The following is a 19,577-nucleotide window of genomic DNA, read 5'->3' as shown; positions in this document are numbered from 1 at the left end:
AGCTTATAGAGTGTTCCTGGAGGCTGGGGGGGGGGCAAAATTGAGCAAAAAATGGCCTCCTCAGCCCCCAGGAGCTCTCTGAAAGCCTCTATAAAGCTATGCACGGCCATTTTGGTGAAGAGGCAGGGTTTCAGGAGGCAACAAATGCTGTATTCAGTGTATAAGACACACCCAGATTTTCAGCCTCTTTTTGAGGGAAAAAGGTGCATCTTATACTCTGAAAAATACAATAATAAGTTAGGACAGTGATGGCGAATCTTTTTGGCACTGAGCACTCAAACTGGAACGTGTGTGCATTTGTGTTCACATGCTGGAACATTGGAAACCCAAAGACCAGCTGCCTGACGCACACATGCCTGTTTTTGGGGCCATTTTCATGCCATTTTTTGGGCTGTTTTCAGGCTGTTTTCATGCCATTTTTGTAATGGTCTTCACAGGCACAAGCTGGTCTTTGCGGGTGCCAGAGTGCCAGAAAACGGCCTGAAAACAGCCCAGAAAACAACCTTGGTTTTGGCAGTTTTCAAGCCATTTTCTGGTGCTCCAGCACTCATGAAGAGCAGATGGCGATGGCGCGCATGCACACAGAGATGGCTTTCTGTGCCACTTCTGGCGTGCCATAGGTTCGCCATCACAGAGTTAGGATATGGACTGAAACTAATAAGAGTTCCATTTTATAGAAATTGGGAAAAAGAAGTGAAATACATAAGAATGGTGAGACTTGTGCTTGTGAAAATATGTAAGTATGGTGAGACCATACTTGTACTTGTGAAAAGTCTCAGAATAGTACATTACAAATTGAGTATGAGTCAGCAATGTGAGACAAACAGGCAAGACGAAGTTCAGGACATGTTCAGAGAATATGGCACAGAGACAGGGATTTAAGTTATAGGAAGACAGATTCCAAATAAATGTTGAAAAAAAATATTTCTGACTGTAAAACAGTTTGATAGGAGAATGACTGAGGGAGCTAATAGCCTTTCCTTAACTGGATGTGTTCAATTGGATGCTAGACATATACCTGTTAGGATGATTTAATTTGGATTTCTTCACTGAGAAAAGCTTTGGACCTGAAGATCTAAACAGTGGCTCCCAGTTACAGATAGTCCGCAGTTTAGTACCAGTTGCTTGGTAACTGTTTGATGTTATGATAGACTCTCCAAAAGATTTTTAACTAGGTTCCAGTTCACGTGACTATATTTTGGACATTCAGCAACCATCCCACATTTTTACAGCTGTTTGCAACACCCATGCTCACATGACTACAATTTACAACATCTTTGCTGAAAATTACTTCCAATTTTCAGAATTTACTTCTGATTTCCAGACAAAAAATGTTCACAGTTAAGAATGGATTTGCTTAACAACCATGGCATTTGCTTAACGACCTCTGGAAAAAAACAACAGGTCAATCATCATCATTCAGTCAGAGCTGAAGAAGCTTCTTGGATGAGAAACAAAACGTCTTCAAAAGAAAAAAACAAGAAAAGTCCACCTGGATGATTGAGAATCTCCGTAGAATTTTAGAAAATCACTTTGGGATGAACACCCTTCAAATGGTGCGGGAGCTTGAATGGATTTCCAGAAAAATTGCAGACTACAGGAATCATTTGCACTTCATCTTGAGATGCAGACAACACAGACTCATCCCTAACAGCCCATGCCTGTCTTCAACGGTGAAGGGACACAGGGCAGAAAACATCTGCAGCCAAGAAGGCTCCACACCCATTTGCACTACTCAGGTAACCCCGAGGACAGAGATAAACCTCCAAGTGGCCTCAGTGACTCTATAAAAGGATGCAAATAACCAGCTGTCTGCAAGGAGTACAAATCCTTCCATTCCCCACCATCCAGTAAAAGCTGAAAAAGCTTCTTGGATGGGAAGTGAAAAGTCTTCAAAAGGAAACAAGAAAGTCCAATTGCCTCCCAAAAAAGCACCTTTGGGCCAGATCAGTCATGTGATTAGTTGCTTGTACAACCTTCATGACTGATGATCATAATTGCCAGGCTCAATTTCAGTCGTACATTGAGGACTATCTATGTGTCTTCCCATTCTCATAATCTTCTGAAGGACTTGAAGATTTAGTCTCACCATTCACTCTGCATCCCCAGTTTCCACCACCTCACTCTCATGTTGAAGGAAACAGTATATTCACAAAAGTTAGGATGCTTTCTGAAGTGTGAGCAAGAGAGTGAATGCAGTGGCTTTGTGGAGGTGGCCTTAATTTATCCTCCTGAATTTGCATTATATAGATAGACTACTTGAGAGCCACAGATAAATATTTCATACACATTCCCTGAACCACACAGACTGATCACTGCATAGTTTTCTAGTAGTAGCAATAGCACTTAGACTTATATATACACTATATTGCCAAAAGTATTCGCTCACCTGCCTTTACTCGCATATGAACTTACTGTAAGTGACATCCCATTCCTAATCCGTAGGGTTCAATATGATGTCGGTCCATTCTTTGCAGCTACAACAGCTCCAACTCTTCTGGGAAGGCTGTCCACAAGGTTCAGGAGTATGTTCATGGGAATTTTTGACTATTCTTCCAGAAGCGCATTTGTGAGGTCACACACTGATGTTGGATGAGTTTATGTGGCCTACCACTTCATGGCGGAGTTGCTGTTGTTCCCAAACACTTCCACGTTCTTATAACACAGCTGACAGTTGACTGTGGAATATTTAGGAGCAAGGAAATTTCAGGACTGGATTTGTTGCACAGGTGGCATCCTATCACAGTTCCACGCTGGAATTCACTGAGCTCCTGAGAGCAATTCATTCTTTCACAAATGTTTGTAAAAACAGTTTGCATGCCTAGGTACTTGATTTTATACACCTGTGGCCATGGAAGTGATTGAAACACCTGATTCTGATTATGTGGATGGGTGAGCGAATACTTTTGGCAATATAGTGTATCTTCACAGACCTATATTTATCTTTCAATCTTGTGCCCATTAAAGATCCCATCATCCTATAAAGATCTCAAATTCTCCCTGCAAAAATCGTACTTTATTTCAACAAGCAAATATAATACGTGCCTGGGAAAAGTTTCTCATATTTTGCTACCTTTACACATGGCAGTTGCTACATCAGAGAAGCTGACATCATCATGGTCCATTAAACAAAGCTTATCATTTTACTTGCCAAGTACAAATATCAAATACAAAAAAAGGTTGCCATACCAACTCAGTTTCTCCCTTGTTAAAATTTCATTCCCAAGTCTGATCTTTGACAAATTCTTGTGTAACAGGAAGCTGAGTAGTGGTAGTGGGGAAAGGCTAAATAAAAATATTTTAAAATATTTTTTAAAATTCCACAAAAAACTAGTCCTTTTAAAAATGGACACTATCTTTCACGTAGATTTCTTCTTAGGTTTGGAGGGCTATAGTGAAAGAAACATGTTCTTTTTTAATCATTTGACTTGAAAAGATGGGGCATTAACAGGATAAAACAGTTCCTTAGCTAATTCTGAACTAACACTAAAAGTAGGCACTATGGCGATTGCTGGGGTGAAATATGAAGGCGTTTGAGGAGGATTTCACTATTTTAAAAGTCTTCTAAAATCCAGCCCAACTAACTATTAGGAATGGCTGATTTAGTCTTTTGATGTTGCAACAAGTTGATGTGGTGATCCCATTGTGTAGACTAATTGGTTTAAAAGCTTTATCGCCCCCACATTACACATCTGGTAGAAAGCACTATAAATGTGGATGACTCAAACTCTTTTGCTACCAATAGCTTTGAAAGAGAACTGGTTTCTCAGAAGAGTTTATAGCAGGGGTGTTCAACCTTGGCATGGTTGGTATGGCTGGCTAGAGAATTCTGGGAGTTCAAGTCCACAGGTCTTAAAGTTGCCAAGGTTGGTCATCCCTAGTTTATAGAATTAGCTTGAGAATATTGCAGCAAGGGCTATATTCATGTTACTATCAGGGATTTGAAAAATATCAACTTAATTGAGAAGCAATAACCAATCACTATGATATATCAATTGTCTACTTATCTAATTTTATGGGCCCAGCCTAGATATTTTGGGGTCTAAGGACACTTAGTGTCAGTGGACATTTTCCTTGGTGCCCACCAGACTACCTATAATCTCTGACTTCACTGCTTTTTGATACTTTTTATGGCACTTAACAGCATGCTTAATTGGTTAATTGAAGATACAATGGCTTACAAAATTTATAAAATGATAAAATCCTTAATGTGATCCAAATTATTCCTTCAAGTTATCACAGCAGGTTGGGAATAGAATAATATCTAAAAATGATCACCTGCATAGTGGAAAATATCTATACGGGAACTGCATGGTCAAGTTATTTGAGAATAGCAGCTCCATGTGCAAAACCGACTTAAGCACATACATGGGAGAGATTTTTAGGTTTAGATGAAGGACAAACTGCACGTCATATGCTTTAGAAGAAACAATTGAGGCAGCAGAAGCAAAGAAAGAAGATAACAAATAAACATTGTTAGCAGTAGATAATGAGTATTCTTTGGGAAGGGGAGAAACAATGTCTTGAATGCTCAGTCCACCCAAATTCATGGAAATTTCTGAGCTGCAAAATGACTTCTGGATGAAATGTTACAATATCCATAATGCAGCAAATAGAAACTCGCTAAATATTTTAAACTATATGTCTTATAGTTATAGGTTGTTTGAAAGACTCTCAGGCTTAACCATCATGAGAGGTTTATGAGTAAACCTATATCTGATTTCTAAAGTTACCAGAATTGATGAATCCCCTTCTTTTTCAACAAATCAATTTCCTTCAAAATATGCAAATTGAAATCTCATAAAAATATTTTACTAGTCCACATGACAAGTGAAATAAATGTAGAAATCATATAATTCCCTGTAAGCAATTTTGCCCTAATTTTAATCCATTGCACTGCTTCAAAAAACATATGAATTATTCAGTCTTGTACATCCCTCTCTAAAATCTTTTGCCCTCCTAGATTTAGCAGAAGTGCACTCTTCCTCATTGCTTTATAGATATAAATAATAGTTGTTGCAATTTGAATGCTTCTCACGTATAAAACATTTCTGTGAGATGATGGCTGTGGTTGTACAATACAGTATGTTTATCTGGAAGAGAGTGTGTGGCGTTTTACTAGTTTTAACCTTCATTTTGGCCATATTTGATATAGCATGTTGTATTATGATTAATTTATGGTTCAAAGTATTTCACGGATTCAGAAAACAGATTATCCAAGTAACCAGATTAAGTGAGTTAAGTAAAAAGGATATATACGCATTTCACTAATTTTTAATGCTGTTTTCTTGCCTATTTGCTAGGAGCATTTTGAAAGGAGTGGTTTGCAAAACATACTGGCATAAGTAAGGCATCTTTCTGATAAGTACAAAAGTAGCCACTTTCTCTGGAAAGTTCAGTGTGACTTCTTTGTAGGTTGCCCCAGTTTTCTGCCCTTTTGTGGCTATTTCAAGCCGATAATTCCTTCCTTGAAGCATTATGACACAAGCTATGTCCACTAGAATTTGCACTGCACTAATTGCAGTCTCACAGTAACGCAAGGTGCAGACTTGTTTTTGTTTTCCATCAGCTTGTCACATCAGGCTTTGTTTTCCATCAGCTTGTCACGCTCCTGATGCTGAGTTTGGGCTGAGAGGGAATGACTGGACCAAGGTCACCCAATTGATTTCCATGCCTAAGAAAGGACTATAACCTGAGTTTCCCCAATCCCACTCCATTATTCCTATACCACACCGATTCTCTAGGTTGAGGTTAAATGAGCCAGAATTGCTCCTCAACATGGAAATCTGAGAAGTCTCTTGGTGAGGGAGATGGGCAGTTTTAAAATTGGATAAATGAAAACAAGCAAAGAAACAAAACTTCCAAAACTTCTAATGCAGGAATTAGAAATTTCTAACTAGATTCATCTTGGGACACTTAAGTTAAGGACGTCATAGTTAGTATATTCATATTATAAAATGCAGAGTATACATTTCATCAAATCAAAAAGCGTATTTATCAGTGGTGAAATTCAAATTATTTTATTATTGGTTCTGTGGGCGTGGCTTGGTGGGCATAGCTTGCTGGGCGTGGCAGGGGAAGGATACTGCAAAATCTCCATTCCCACCCCACTCTGCTGGATTTCACCCCTTGTATTTATCCTCGGGCAATAAAAACAGCATAGAGAAGGAAAAGGAAGGTTAATCCTGACAGAAGACTCCCTCTTCCAAGTTTTTTATTTTTTATAAATGCATCAAATCAATGCGGGAACAGTGTGGCGCCTGGGTGTCATACATTCTAATACAAATAAAACAAGTAAAGTTAGTCATAATTATTACATTCAGCCAACTTATATATTTCTAATAATAATACCGTATATACTCGAGTATAAGCCGACCCGAATATAAGCCGAGGCACCTAATTTTACCCCAAAAAGCTGGAAAAGTTATTGACTCGAGTATAAGCCTAGGGTGGGAAATGCAGCAGCTACGGTAAATTTCAAAAATAAAAAATCAGTGTTATTTGAAACTCAAAGTTATGTTTATTCAAGGGACCCGCTTAATTAAAGTGTTCTATAATATCAGTATGACTTATAATACTGCAAGTCTGCAATATTAAAATACTTGTATAGGGGATCCCCGGGATCCCCCGAAGAGATCAAATCACAACCAGTATGCCACCTTCTTGGTATATTGTTTTTATTTTCACTGAGTTTTTTAAAATGAGCATTATTTCATCCTTTTTTTCTTTATGTTTGATTGGTATCTGCAATTTGTGTTAATTCTGTTCATACATATAATATAAATGAAAAACCCAGCTCTCTTAAAAAATATTTTAAGTTCTTTCTGGTGCTCCCTTTTAGAATTGGCCAACTAATATTTCTGTTCACCCAACTAATGTCAGGCAGAGTTAACTGAAAAAGTAATTTTTCATGAAAGGACATTTTCCTAGGATTTTAATTGTTCTTACTGTCAGATTGCTCGTTATTTCCAGCTTGAGTCTCCTTCTGACAAGTTTCCATTGCTTCTTGTCCTGTCCTCAGGTGCTATTGCTGCCGCCGCCTCCTCCTCCTCCAACAGCACCAGCACATTTGCTGCCCAGCGCTGTGGCTGAGGTGAAGCCGCCAAAGCTCCCGCTGGCGCCCCCGCAGCGTTGGGCGGATATCTGGCAGTGCTGTTGGAGGAGGAGGAGGCGAACCAGCCTGCCATCGCCGGCCACCGCTAGCCCCGCTGCTCTTCCCACCCCCTTCCAAGCCCCACAGTCCAGCGGATGGAGCAGAAGCAGCTCGGGGGCTTCGCTGCTGCTCCCCGCATTTGCTGCACGGGGATCCCTTGGAGAGGGGATTCCAGCCTGCCATCGCCAGCCACCGCTAGCCCTGCCGCTCTTCCCACCCCCTTCCAAGCCCCACAGTCCAGCGGATGGAGCAGCGAAGCTCCCCGCATTTTCTGCACGGGGATCCCTTGCGCTGCTCCATCCGCTGGACTGTGGGGCTTGGAAGGGGGTGGGAAGAGCGGCAGGGCTAGCGGTGGCTGGCGATGGCAGGCTGGAATCCCCTCTCCAAGGGATCCCCGTGCAGAAAATGCGGGGAGCAGTAGCAAAGCCCCGGGGCTTCGCTGCTCCATCCGCTGGACTGTGGGGCTTGGAAAGGGGTGGGAAGAGCGGCAGGGCTAGCGGTGACTGGCGATGGCAGGCTGGAATCCCCTCTCCAAGGGATCCCTGTGCAGAAAATGCGGGGAGCAGTAGCGAAGCCCCGGGGCTTCGCTGCTCCATCCGCTGGACTGTGGGGCTTGGAAGGGGGTGGGAAGAGCGGCAGGGCTAGCGGTGGCTGGCGATGGCAGGCTGGTTCGCCTCCTCCTCCTCCAACAGGCAACAGCACTGCCGGATCCAGTTGTAGACTCGAGTATAAGTCGAGGCGGCTTTTTTCAGCCCAAAAAGTGGGCTGAAAAACTCGGCTTATACTCGAGTATATACGGTAATACATATTTACATTAGGTTGCAATCTATCATTGTTCAGTTATTCCACATTTTCTTTTATTATTACTTTCATTTTATTATATAAAAATGTATACACTAAAATTCCCCCTTCTCTTATTTCTATCACTTAGTCTAGCTTTTAACCATATCACCCTTTATTAAAAGATTTTTCCTTTCTTTCCTATCTAACTTCTAATCATGTCACCTACCTAAAAAAGTGATAAGCAAAGAGAGAAAAGGAGAAGCAAATCAAAACAACAACAAAAAAGAGGAATCATCCATCATCTCTTGCCTGCTTCAATACTTTTAATTGCTATGCTTTAAGAGAGAGGGAAAGGTATAGGAAATCAAAACAACAATGGGGAAAAAAATCACCTATCCATCATCTCTCGCCTGCTTCAATACTTTAATTGCTATGTTTTTTGACTTGCCTTCCAAATTCCCCTCTTTGCTCTTTATCTCTGTTTACGTCTGCTTCTTGGATGTTCAGTCTAGGTATTCCACCCACCTCTACCCTCTTCCACTGCCTAATTTCTAAGATTTCTACATACCCCCCCCCCCCTGAAAGAAGACTCTTGTGATGAGTTTCTTCCAGGCTATTTAGGATTTCTCCTTCCTCCACTGTTGAACAATTGGACAGAAAATCTCTCTGGGTCTCTATGCTCCATGGAACCTATAGAGCATTTCAACTTATTCTCTGAATAACCAGTAATCTCACCATCATTGTCTTTAGAATGCCGAGATACATACTATAATACAAGGATAGCAACTAGGAGACCCTCTAGTTTGATATTGGTGCTGTGTCTTTTAAAAATAAATATATCATTTTAGGCCTGAAATATCTAACTTACATGAACCCTTGTCTTTCCCCAAAGCCCCGACCATAAGAAAAAAGTCTAATAGAAGAGAATATATGTAGTATATATTCTACATATATATGTGGCATGCTTGGTGTTATCTGGACGGCTTACAAAGTAACTAGAAGCTCTCTGGGTTTGATTGACCATTGATTTTGATTGACCATTGACCCTTCTTGGTTATGTATTTAGAATATCCTGGCCAAAGATACCTGATCCAATTCTTTCCTAAAACAAGGAAATCACTGCCTTTCCATACATTCTTTCACTTGAGTTGAAAGTATTATGTCCTCCAATTTTTCTACCTAAAATCACCTTGACGTGAGAAAGATGGGAGGCCCAATATCATCCCATCAACTTCTGACTGAATATGGAGTTAAGTCTGAGCCTTCCTGGTCTTAGTCCAACATACTAATTCCTACCTTATTTTGGATGATTTGTGAGAGTCACTGTCAGCCTATCTGTAGGATGGTTTTGAGCAGGGGGAGATTGTCCTAAAGATGAAATGTGCTACCTTCAGTTCTTTGAAGAAGGAATAGGATCCTGAATGGTTTTTCTTGCTTTGTAAAAAAAGAGCTATATCACAAAGCATTGTCCTTGGCCATCTAAAACTGCAGAGTTTAAAAAAAATAAGAGTAAGAAATCAGACACCAGCTCTTAGCAGTATTTTTAGCATGGAATTGTTCCTGTATCTTGTTCATATATACAAAATCATGTGGTTTTCCTTTAATGAATGATTAGAGAATGGAACATAGAGCAGAGGGCATAGATTTTGATAAGAAAATCTCTAGGTACAACCATTTACATCATCAAGTAAAAATAGGAAGTTTCCTGTCTAGAAGTAATTGTCAGTCAGACTACAGACTAGATGACTAGCTCTAACTCAAAAGAAGGCTACTTCTACTTTTATGTTGCTAAAATGGGATTCAGAAAAAGAGAACATTGTCAACATTTCAACAGAGTTGGGTTTATTTAACAACAAGAGTAAGGTGGGCATTTTAAAAGTGTTCACACCTGACCTTAGTAGAGAAGATCCGGGTGGGACTAAGCTACCCCTAGCTAGATGAAGAGCTTGTTGGGAGTGGACTAGATGACAATATTAGCAATAACAGTGGACTTATATACCACTTCATAGGGCTTTCAGCCCTCTCTAAGCGGTTTACAGAGTCAGCATATTGCCCCCAACAACAATCCGGGTCCTCATTTTACCCACCTCGGAAGGATGGAAGGCTGAGTCAACCCTGAGCCGGTGAGATTTGAACCGCTGAACTGCTGATCTAGCAGTCAGCCTGCAGTGCTGCATTTAACCACCGCGCCACCTTGGTTGCAGATGTCAAGCTGGCCACGCCAACCCCAGCCATGCCCACTCAGCCCCCCAAGTTCAAACACAACACTGATGCGGCCCTCAATGAAATTGAGTTTGACACCCCTTCTTTAGGGTCTTCTTTGACTGATTTAATTAAAAAGTTATGCTTGGATAAGCTTCTATGAATGCTCCACAAACGATAAGTGTTATGAGTGCTAACAAGTATTTGAGTGCTAACAAGTATTTGAGATAAATGTGTTGGTTATTTATTTCCACATAGTCACCGATGATTCAAATACAGAGATAGGTGCAATGTTGTTACAGGAATATGACAATTTTTTTCATTCTTTTTAGAAAGAGTGGGCTAAGGGTGAGTGAGACTGGTTTTCTATTAAAAAGAAACTCTTCCTCCCCTAAGCCACATTAACCACCATGCACCCTAAACTACTACACAAAGGAATTTTTTCTCACTGATGCTATATTACTAGATAGCCTTCTGTGATTTTTGGAAAAACCAGGCAGTTGAGTTGCAGGTCCCAAAACCCCTTAAATATTGCCTACCTAAACGAAACCTTTCCAGTGCTGAATTTGAAGAATAGTAGTTCCAACATATCCAATGGGCTGCATAACAGCAGGGGTGAGCTGCTGGGATTTGGGAGAACCTCTAGCTAAGATTCTGTGAAGTTCGGAGAACCCTCAAATCCCACTCCTGGCTGGCCTTGCTCACCCTTCCCTTCCCAGGAGTCCCTACATGGCCCATTTTGGATGCAGGTAATGTAATACAATAATACAATAGCAGAGTTAGAAGGGACCTTGGAGGTCTTCTAGTCCAACCCACTGCCTAGGCAGGAAACCCTATACTGTTTCAGACAAATGGCTATCCAGCATCTTCTTAAAGACTTCCAGTGTTGGGGCATTCACAACTTCTGGAGTCAAGCTGTTCCACTGATTAATTGTTCTAACTGTCAGGAAATTTCTCCTCAGTTCGAAGTTGCTTCTCTCCTTGATTAGTTTCCACCCATTGCTTCTTGTTTTACCCTCAGGTGCCTTGGAAAATAGTTTGACTCCCTCTTCTTTGTGGCAACCTCTGAGATATTGGAACACTGCTATCATGTCTCCCCTAGTCCTTTTCATTAAACAACACATACCCAGTTCCTGCAACCGTTCTTCATATGTTTTAGTCTCCAATCCCCTAATCATCTTTGTTGCTCTTCTCTGCACTCTTTCTAGAGTCTCCACATCTTTTCTACATCGTGGAGACCAAAACTGAATGCAGTATTCCAAGTGTGACCTTACCAAGGCATTATAAAATGGTATTAACACTTCACGTGATCTATCCTTCTGTTTATGTAGCCTAGAACTGTGTTGGCTTTTTTGGCAGCTGCTGCACACTGCTGGCTCATATTTAAATGGTCGTCCACTAGGACTCCAAGATCCCTCTCAAAGTTACTACTATTGAGCAAGTACCATCTATACTGTACCTGTGCATTTTGGGTTTTTTTTTTGCCTAAATGTAGAACCTTACTCTTTTCACCCTTGAATTTCATTTTATTAGATAGTACACAATGTTCAAGTTTGTCAAGATCCTTCTGTATCTTAAGCCTATCTTCTGGAGTTTTGGCTATTCCTGCCAGCTTAGTGTCATCTGCAAATTTGATGAGTTCCCCATTTATTCCCTCATCCAAATCATTGATGAAGATGTTGAAGAGTACTGGGCCTAAAACAGAGCCTTGGGGTACTTCACTGCATATTTCCCTCCATGTAGATGCAGTTTCATTGAGGACTACACGTTGAGTGCAGTTGGTCAGCCAGTTACGAATCCATCTGGTGGTGATGCTGTCCAATTCACATTCTTCTACTTTATCTAGTAGTAGGTTATGGTCTACCTTATCAAATGTCTTACTGAAGTCCAAGTAAGCTATATCGATGGCATTTCTCTGGTCCACTAATTTTGTCACTTTGTCAAAGAATGCAATAAGATTAGTCTGGCATGATCTGTTTTTGACAAACTCATGTTGGTTTTTGGCTATTTTGTTTACTTCTAGGTGTTTGCTAATTCGTTGCTTGATTATCTTTTCCAGACTCTTTCCTGGTATTGAGGTCAGGCTGATAGGTCTGTAGTTTCCTGGATCTATTTTCTTTTCTTTTTTGAAGATGGGAACCACATCAGCTCTTTTCCAGTCCTCTGGCAGTTCCCCGGTGCTCCAGGATCTTTGAAAGATACAATTCATTGGTTCTGAGATCTCGTCTGCCAGTTCCTTCAGAAACCTGGGTGTAATCCATCTGATCCTGGTGATATGAACTCATCTAGGTAAGTGTAAGGTGTGCGTGGAGACTTGGGGAGGGCAAAAAACGGGCCTACCGGAAGTTCAGAAAGGCTGGAAACAGGCTCATTTCCAGCCTCCAGAGGACCTCCAGAGCCTGGGGAGGGCATTTTCGCCCTCCCAGAGGCTCGAGGAAAGTCTCCGTAGCCTGGGAAGAGCAAAAACACACACACCCTACCATTATGCAGGAGGCTGACTAGGCCATGCCCACCATGGACACGCCCACCCAGCAACCAGGCAGAAATCCCCTTGCTAAATTTTTTGAAGCCCTCCCCTGCATAATAGGGAAGACTTGGCACTATGCTGTCCCTTGTTTAGACTTTTATTAGTTGGGTCTCACTATCTCAGAGAGAAACTAGTAAATGTTCAATCATAAACAAGAATCTAAACTTCCCTGCAGTCAGAATAGTCCTAGTTCAGATTCATGGTACCTTTGCAATAGAGCTGCAGGCATTTAAGTCTTGTGGAGATCTTGTATCTCCCACTGCATCCTTGTTGGAGATGGTTTTGACTTCTAGGTTCACTTACATAAACTTTGCAAAAGTCTTGTGGACTATTTTATTCAACGTATCACCATGTAAGCTACTGTGGACCACAGCACAATCCATCCAATTAATTGAGCATGTTTCCAAGGAAGGACTATTGCAGGAACTCTTGGTGGCAAACAGTTAAAACTGAACATTAGACTTCATGTCTGAATGGAATAATTGATCCTGCCTGCCCATTACCTGTTGGACACAATTTAAGGCCCTGGTATTGATCCTTCAAGTCCTAATGGTTTAGGACCAGACTATCCCAGACAAGGCCCGAAAAGGAACAAGGGATGGAAACTGATCAATGAGAGATTCAACTTAGAGATAAGGAGAAATTTTCTGACAGTGAGAACAATCAACCAATGGAACAGCTTCCCCTTCGTAAGTTGTGGGAGCTTCATCACTTGAGGCTTTCAAGAAGAGACTGGACAGCCATCTGTTAGAAATGATATCTGTCAGAAATGATATAGGGTCTCCTGCTTGGGCAGGGGGTTGGAAGAGATGACCTACAAGGTCCCTTCTAATTCTGTTAATTCGTAATCTATCCGAGAGATCACCTTTTTCATTACAAACCTGTTTGGTAATTTAGATCAGCAAAGGAGATCATTTCTAAAGATGTTCCTGTAACCAGCAGCTTACTCATAGACCACACAGGAAACAGCTTGCTTCTGTGCAGCTCCCCCAAGCTTTCAACCAACACTTGATTTTAAATTCAATTGTATTGATGGTATTATGTTTTATATACTGTACCTTGGCTTAACTGTGGTAAGCTGGTTATATAACCATGAAATTGCAGTATATTTAATATTGCTTAAAAATGGAGCTAGTAGCCAAGAGAAACAACCCAACTACTGCATCTACAGGAGAACAATAAAGAATAGGTGGAACAAACATTCTCTGCCTCCTGGACTTTGACATATCTATTTTTTTTTTAAAACAGACCAGTTAAAAAACTTCATTTCTTGCTACAATGGTGTAAACTGGATTCCTAGGAGATTTGCTCTGTCAGGTAGCTTATTTTTGTGAAACGAACCATGAATACTTGAATTTAGTACAGAAGCCTCTCATGTTGTGACTTTTCCAGCTGCTTTTGGAGCAAGACAGCTTCCAGCAAACATCTGCATTACTCCTAATAATGTAAATATTGCAGCACTCTTGGGCACCTTCCAAGATTGTGGGAGCTTCATCACTAGAAGCCTTCAAGAAGAGACTGGGCTGCCATTTGTCAGAAATGGCGTAGGGAAGTGATGGCTAACCTTTTTGTCCTCGTGTGATGAAAACGTGCACATGCCCCCACCCACAATGCAATGCACTCTCCCTGGACACGCATGTGCAACCCCACCCCCCACGCATGCATGCATGAACAACCCCCCCCTGCAAGATACTCAACCTCCTGCACCAGCCTGGGTAGGGGAGTGTTTTCACCCTCCCCAGGCTCTGGAGGCTTTCCTCGAGCATCCGGGAGGGCAAAAATGGCCTCCCCGGGGCTCCACAGGCCCTCTGGAGGCAGGAAACAGACCCGTTTCCGTCCTATCAGAACTTCAAGGAGGCTTATTTTTTCCCCTCCCCAGGCTCCAGAGGCTTTCCTTGAGCCTCTGAGAGGGCGAAAACAGTCTCCCCTGGGCTCCAGAGGCCATCCCTGAAACCTCCTGGCACCAAAAGCAGAGCGGGGGGGGGGGATGCCATAGTTTTGTCATCACTGGTATAGGGATTTAGACGTACACCACATTTATATAATACAATACGAACAGGAACTTCCTGTTCTTTATAATAGCAATTATCAATTGATACCACTCACTTTATAATATTTCCCCTACTATTGTATTTCATTTGGATTTCACCATTCTTAACCCTCTTACTTCCAACTCTGTTAATCTGTTATCTGTTAAAGATGGGTTGGGACTACAATTCAGGCGTTGGAGTTCTTATTAGATCAGGGTTAGACTGACTCCAGGACTAGGCACAATTCTTTCTCAGCAACAACAATCACAATTGATTGTCTAGCCAACTTTTGGCAAACCCATTCCATAGTGTTATCTCTTTAAGCACCTGGGACATGGTGCAATTTCTTTATCTGTGGTATGTTTGCTTCAAACCTTTGGCGCGTGCGGCAATTCCAACATCGTGACTTTGCTTACCAGAACCAAGCATAGTATAACTTTAGATGCTGCTTTCTTGTTTGTCTATTGCCCAGAGATGGGATTCAATTTTTTTTTTTACTACCAGTTCTGTGGGCGTGGCAGGGGAAGGATACTGCAAAATCCCCATTCCCTCCCAATGGGCTGGGACTCAGGAAGAAGAGAATAGATGGGGGTGGGGCCAGTCAACGGTGGTATTTACCGGTTCTGAACTACTCAAATTTTCCGTTACCGGTTCTCCAGAACTGGGTCAGAACCTACCACCTCTGCTATCGCCCATCCTCATGTACCTTCTAAGTATGTAACCTCTGAAATACCTTTTTGTGATGATATTTGCAAATATATCATCAAATAGCATAATTTTGCTTTGTATTTATAATACAACAAGGCACCTGGAAGCTGATTTCATCTTGGGTATTCAAACTTCTTCCTCATATTTCTGGAGTCAATTCGCATTAAATTCTACAGATTATGGAGCTCTCCAATGAATCTCTTTGCTACAAAGACTCATGCCTGAGCATGCACATAGTAATCCACCTGGAAATTAATACAGAGGTGCAACTCAATTTTTTATTTACTTAGTGGCAAGCATGCCCTGCTCCAAAATGAAACTGAATTTTAAAAAGTGGTCAAAAGATTGCAGCCAAGTTAAGTATCATGACGCACATTTATTCCTCTATTATTCTATTGCTAAAGGGTTAAGCACGCTACAATTCATTACTCCAGTAACAAATTATCTTTCTAAAAATTATTGGGAAAGGGGAAAGGAGTAACAATGCTGATTTTCCCGCAACCAGCTGTAAGTATTTAAAAATTATTTGCAGGAATCCAATTACCGGTGCATACATATTATATTTTGTAAATAAAATCCTAATAAGTTTAAACAGTGATAAGCGCTGTGAAACTATGTTATCACTATACATCTTTAATCCTCTGCCTCCTCATTTCATTATTAGATCATCATTACCCACAGTCTTGTCATAAAACAGTCCTCCCCTCCCCCAGTTACACAGTTTACAATGTGAGACAAATGTCAAAATGTGGGTTAACGTCTTGGCTGCCTTTCCACTGAAAAATGTCTTGCAAAGCTCAGCACAACTCATTTCACAGCTTTCAGATTTGGCCATGGAAGGGAAGGAAGGAAGAATAGAATAGAATAGAATAGAATAGAATAGACTTTATTGTCACTCTGAATATAAACTAATCGGCATACATCAAAATGAAATTTCTATATGCATACAGCTCACAAAAGGTCCAATATACACTACATAAACATGACAAAATAAATAGAAAATCGTGCATATGTCCACATAAATTATATGCAAGAGAAACAACACAGTCTAGGAAGTGAGGAAGGAAGGGGACAAAGGGGAAAGGACGGGAAGGAAGGAGCATTAGGAAACTCAGCAGTCAAAGCTCAAGGGTGCATTGGAGGTGCAAGCGAAAGAACACACACTCCCATACGCACATCTGCAAAGAAAAGGGGCGCATCACGTTGGACTAGGTGGGCAAGCTCCACCTTGCAAAGCCAGCATTGGCTTCTCCTGTTCAGTCAATACCTCCCCCCCAGGTAAATCCTTACCTGATTTGACTAGCACCGCTCTGTACAACCCCGTCGCTCCAGGTGGGATTCTCACCTGGTCGCCCCTCCTCTGGCTCATCGCGCCGGCAAGTGGCTCCTGGCGGGCTCCGTAACTCTACTCGGGCTGCGCCAAACCCCTCTGCCTTATTGCGCCGGGGTTTCTAAGTGGGCATGACTTTGGGGCAATCGTCGGAGAAGCCCTCTCGCTCCCGCACGGATCTTTTTCTCAGGCGACGAGTCACGTGAAAGGCGCCAGCGGCCGTTCTGTACAGCCGCCGCCTCCCCCTCCCCTCCCCTACGAAACCTTTCCCGCCCCCCCCCCTCGGATCCTGTAACGTGGCATGAGTCGCTGTGCAAAATCTGTGCAAAGCTCACACTTTGGGGAAGGTTTGGGGGGGTGGGAGGCTTGCAGACGCGTTTTGTGCCAGGTTTGGCTCACTCCTGCTGGGAACTTTGGTGACAAAGGCGTGCAACTTTCGGTATTGAGAATGAATCTTTGTGTTTCTTTCTGGGAGGTCCACCGCGCCCCCCCACCCCCATGCAATGTTAGCAATTAGGCAGCACTTTGACGAGAAAAAGAGACCTATAGAAAGCGGCCTCCGACGACGACGAGCTGAGCGTGGAGTTGGTTCGAAACGGGAATGAAGGCAGGCAGGAACATTTGCTCTGCGCAACTCCTACGCTGCGAACGGCAGTCGCCAAATCAAAGCCGGCGTCATCGCCATCCGCAGCGCTCAGGTTGCAGCGCCGTTTAGAAATGCTTGCAAACCCCCCCCCCCCCCCAAAAAAACCCACGCTGGGCACTCAGGTGACCCTGAGGACCCAGATCAACCTCCAAGTGCTTCAACGACCCTCTAAAAAAAGGATTCCGGTGACCAGCTGTCTGCAAGGAATATAAATCCTTCCATTCCTCCACCATCCAGTGAGAGTTGAAGAAGCTTCTTGGATGAGAAGCTCTTCGAAAGGAAAAAGCAAGAAAGTTCAGTTGCCTCCTGAAACCCCCACCCGTTTTGGGGCAATATGGCTGACTGAGAACCTCTACAGACTTTTATGCTTAGCAAAACCCAAGACCAGAGGTGGTATAAAGCAGGTTCTGACCAGTTCTGGAGAACTGGTAGTGGAAATTTTAAGTAGTACAGAGAACCGACAAATACCACCTCTGACTTTCCCCACCCCATCTATTCCCTGCCTCCCAAGTCCCAGGTGATTGGGAAGGAATGGGGATTTTGCAGTAACCTTCCCCTGGAGTGGGATGGGAATGTGGTTTTACAGCATCCTTCCCTTGCACGCCCACCAAGCCATGCCCATCAAGACATGCCACGCACATTAAGCAACGCCCACAGAACCAGTAGTAAAATTTTTGAACCCCACCACTACCTAATACCCTTTGAGAGCATCAGATATGAATCCCGTTCCTCTGTGATTTTTCTTAACTCCCTACTGATTGAATGAACTCACAGGCAGGCAGGATTCAGTCAAAACGCTGAGCCAAATGTGTGAATGTTAGTTGCAGAGATTTTTGTTCCTTGGTGGTTGTTCTGGCTTGTTCCTTAGATTGACAGAGCTCGGTTGCCCAAGGCTCACTGACATGACTCATAGATCTTAAAGAATGATATAAGACTCCAGCAAAGATCGCAAGCTATGAGTAAGGAAACTTTAGCTTTAATGCAATGAATTTAGGAAAAGGAGGATAAAAAACAACAGCAGTGCATTTGTGTCATTTGTCTAACAAGGCTATCTGGGCTAATGTGCACATGTGATTATGTCATTTGCACAAATTGTATCCCCGGTGCGCAACATACATTCTGATTTTAACAAGACAATCAAGAATGATGGATTCTTCCTTCCCCAATTAGTCCATTAAATGAACAACAAGGACAATCCATAAATCTAATTAACAAAGAAGCTGAACAAATAAATCAAGATTTCATGGTAGAGGAAGAAACATTTCTTCAGATATTACCCTGTTTTCCTGAAAATGAGCCTCCACAGATAATAAGCCCAATCAGGCTTTTTTTTTTGTAAATATGTTTTTATTTTCCATTTTCATTTTCGTACAGTCACATATATACTGTGCATAACCGGGGCCATATAACATTAAACAATAAACACAGCCATTCCTCTTGTCAACAATACCCCCCCAAAATAGAAACCCAATGTACCTCTTCGACCCTCCATACACCCTTTCTTTCGCCCCCCTCCAACTTTCCATCTTCTAGCCCAATCGGGCTTTTGAGTGCATGAGCTAAAATAAGTCCTCCCCAAAAGTATTGCAACACAGCAACAGCCATGAGGTGACCACACTCGTTTCCTTCTGCACCTCAAAAATGAGACCTTCCAAAAATAAGGCCAAACACTTATTTTGGGGGTGAAAAGAAAACAAGACCCTGTCTTATGTTTAGGGAAACATGGTATAATTTCCAAGGGCATTTTTCTATATCATTTTCAGCCGTTTTAATGGGGACTGGAAATGAACTGGGAGCCAATGCAGTCTAGTCCTTGCATTAAAACCACAATTAGGACCAGAATTTCTGTCCTTAAGCAAGGTGGTGTAGAAAGTTAGCACCCACCCCTCTCCTAGAAGAATGAAATATTTTGAGAAATAAAAAAGCAGAATATTATATTTCCCTGGATTAGAAATGAAGAAACAGGTTTTTAGAGGGAGAAAGCAGCCCCCATCTTTTCTTAATAGCCCACAGCAGATGTCAGCAGTTAAGATATAAAAAGATAGATTAAGAGATAAGTGATAAAGAGATAGATAGCTCTATTCATAAGCAAATACCCCCACCCAAGATCCAACACAAGAAAAAGCCATTAAGCCATAAATAGGAATTACCCAACATCAGGGCTGTCAAACTCCCGGCCTGCTGGCCACACCCATGCC

At 42.0% G+C, this 19,577-nt stretch overlaps 1 protein-coding gene across 2 annotated transcripts in view; it reads right to left on the bottom strand.

Moving 5' to 3' along the window:
• The window catches only part of FAM107A (family with sequence similarity 107 member A), a 40,118-nt gene extending 23,179 nt beyond the window's left edge, over nt 1-16,939 (bottom strand). Inside the window, exon 1 of one of the 2 annotated variants that reach the window (XM_032208527.1) lies at nt 16,694-16,939. In XM_032208527.1, coding sequence (XP_032064418.1) covers nt 16,694-16,772 — 79 coding nt within the window. In that variant the 5' untranslated portion in view covers nt 16,773-16,939. The remainder of the gene's footprint in view (nt 1-16,693) is intronic. The other variant, XM_032208528.1, reaches the window with a different exon arrangement.
• Between the last annotated feature and the right edge of the window lie 2,638 nt (nt 16,940-19,577).

This window comes from Thamnophis elegans, chromosome 2, assembly GCF_009769535.1.
Source record: "Thamnophis elegans isolate rThaEle1 chromosome 2, rThaEle1.pri, whole genome shotgun sequence".
Taxonomy (NCBI): Eukaryota; Metazoa; Chordata; class Lepidosauria; order Squamata; family Colubridae; genus Thamnophis; species Thamnophis elegans.
This window is presented reverse-complemented; position numbering and strand designations above follow the sequence as displayed.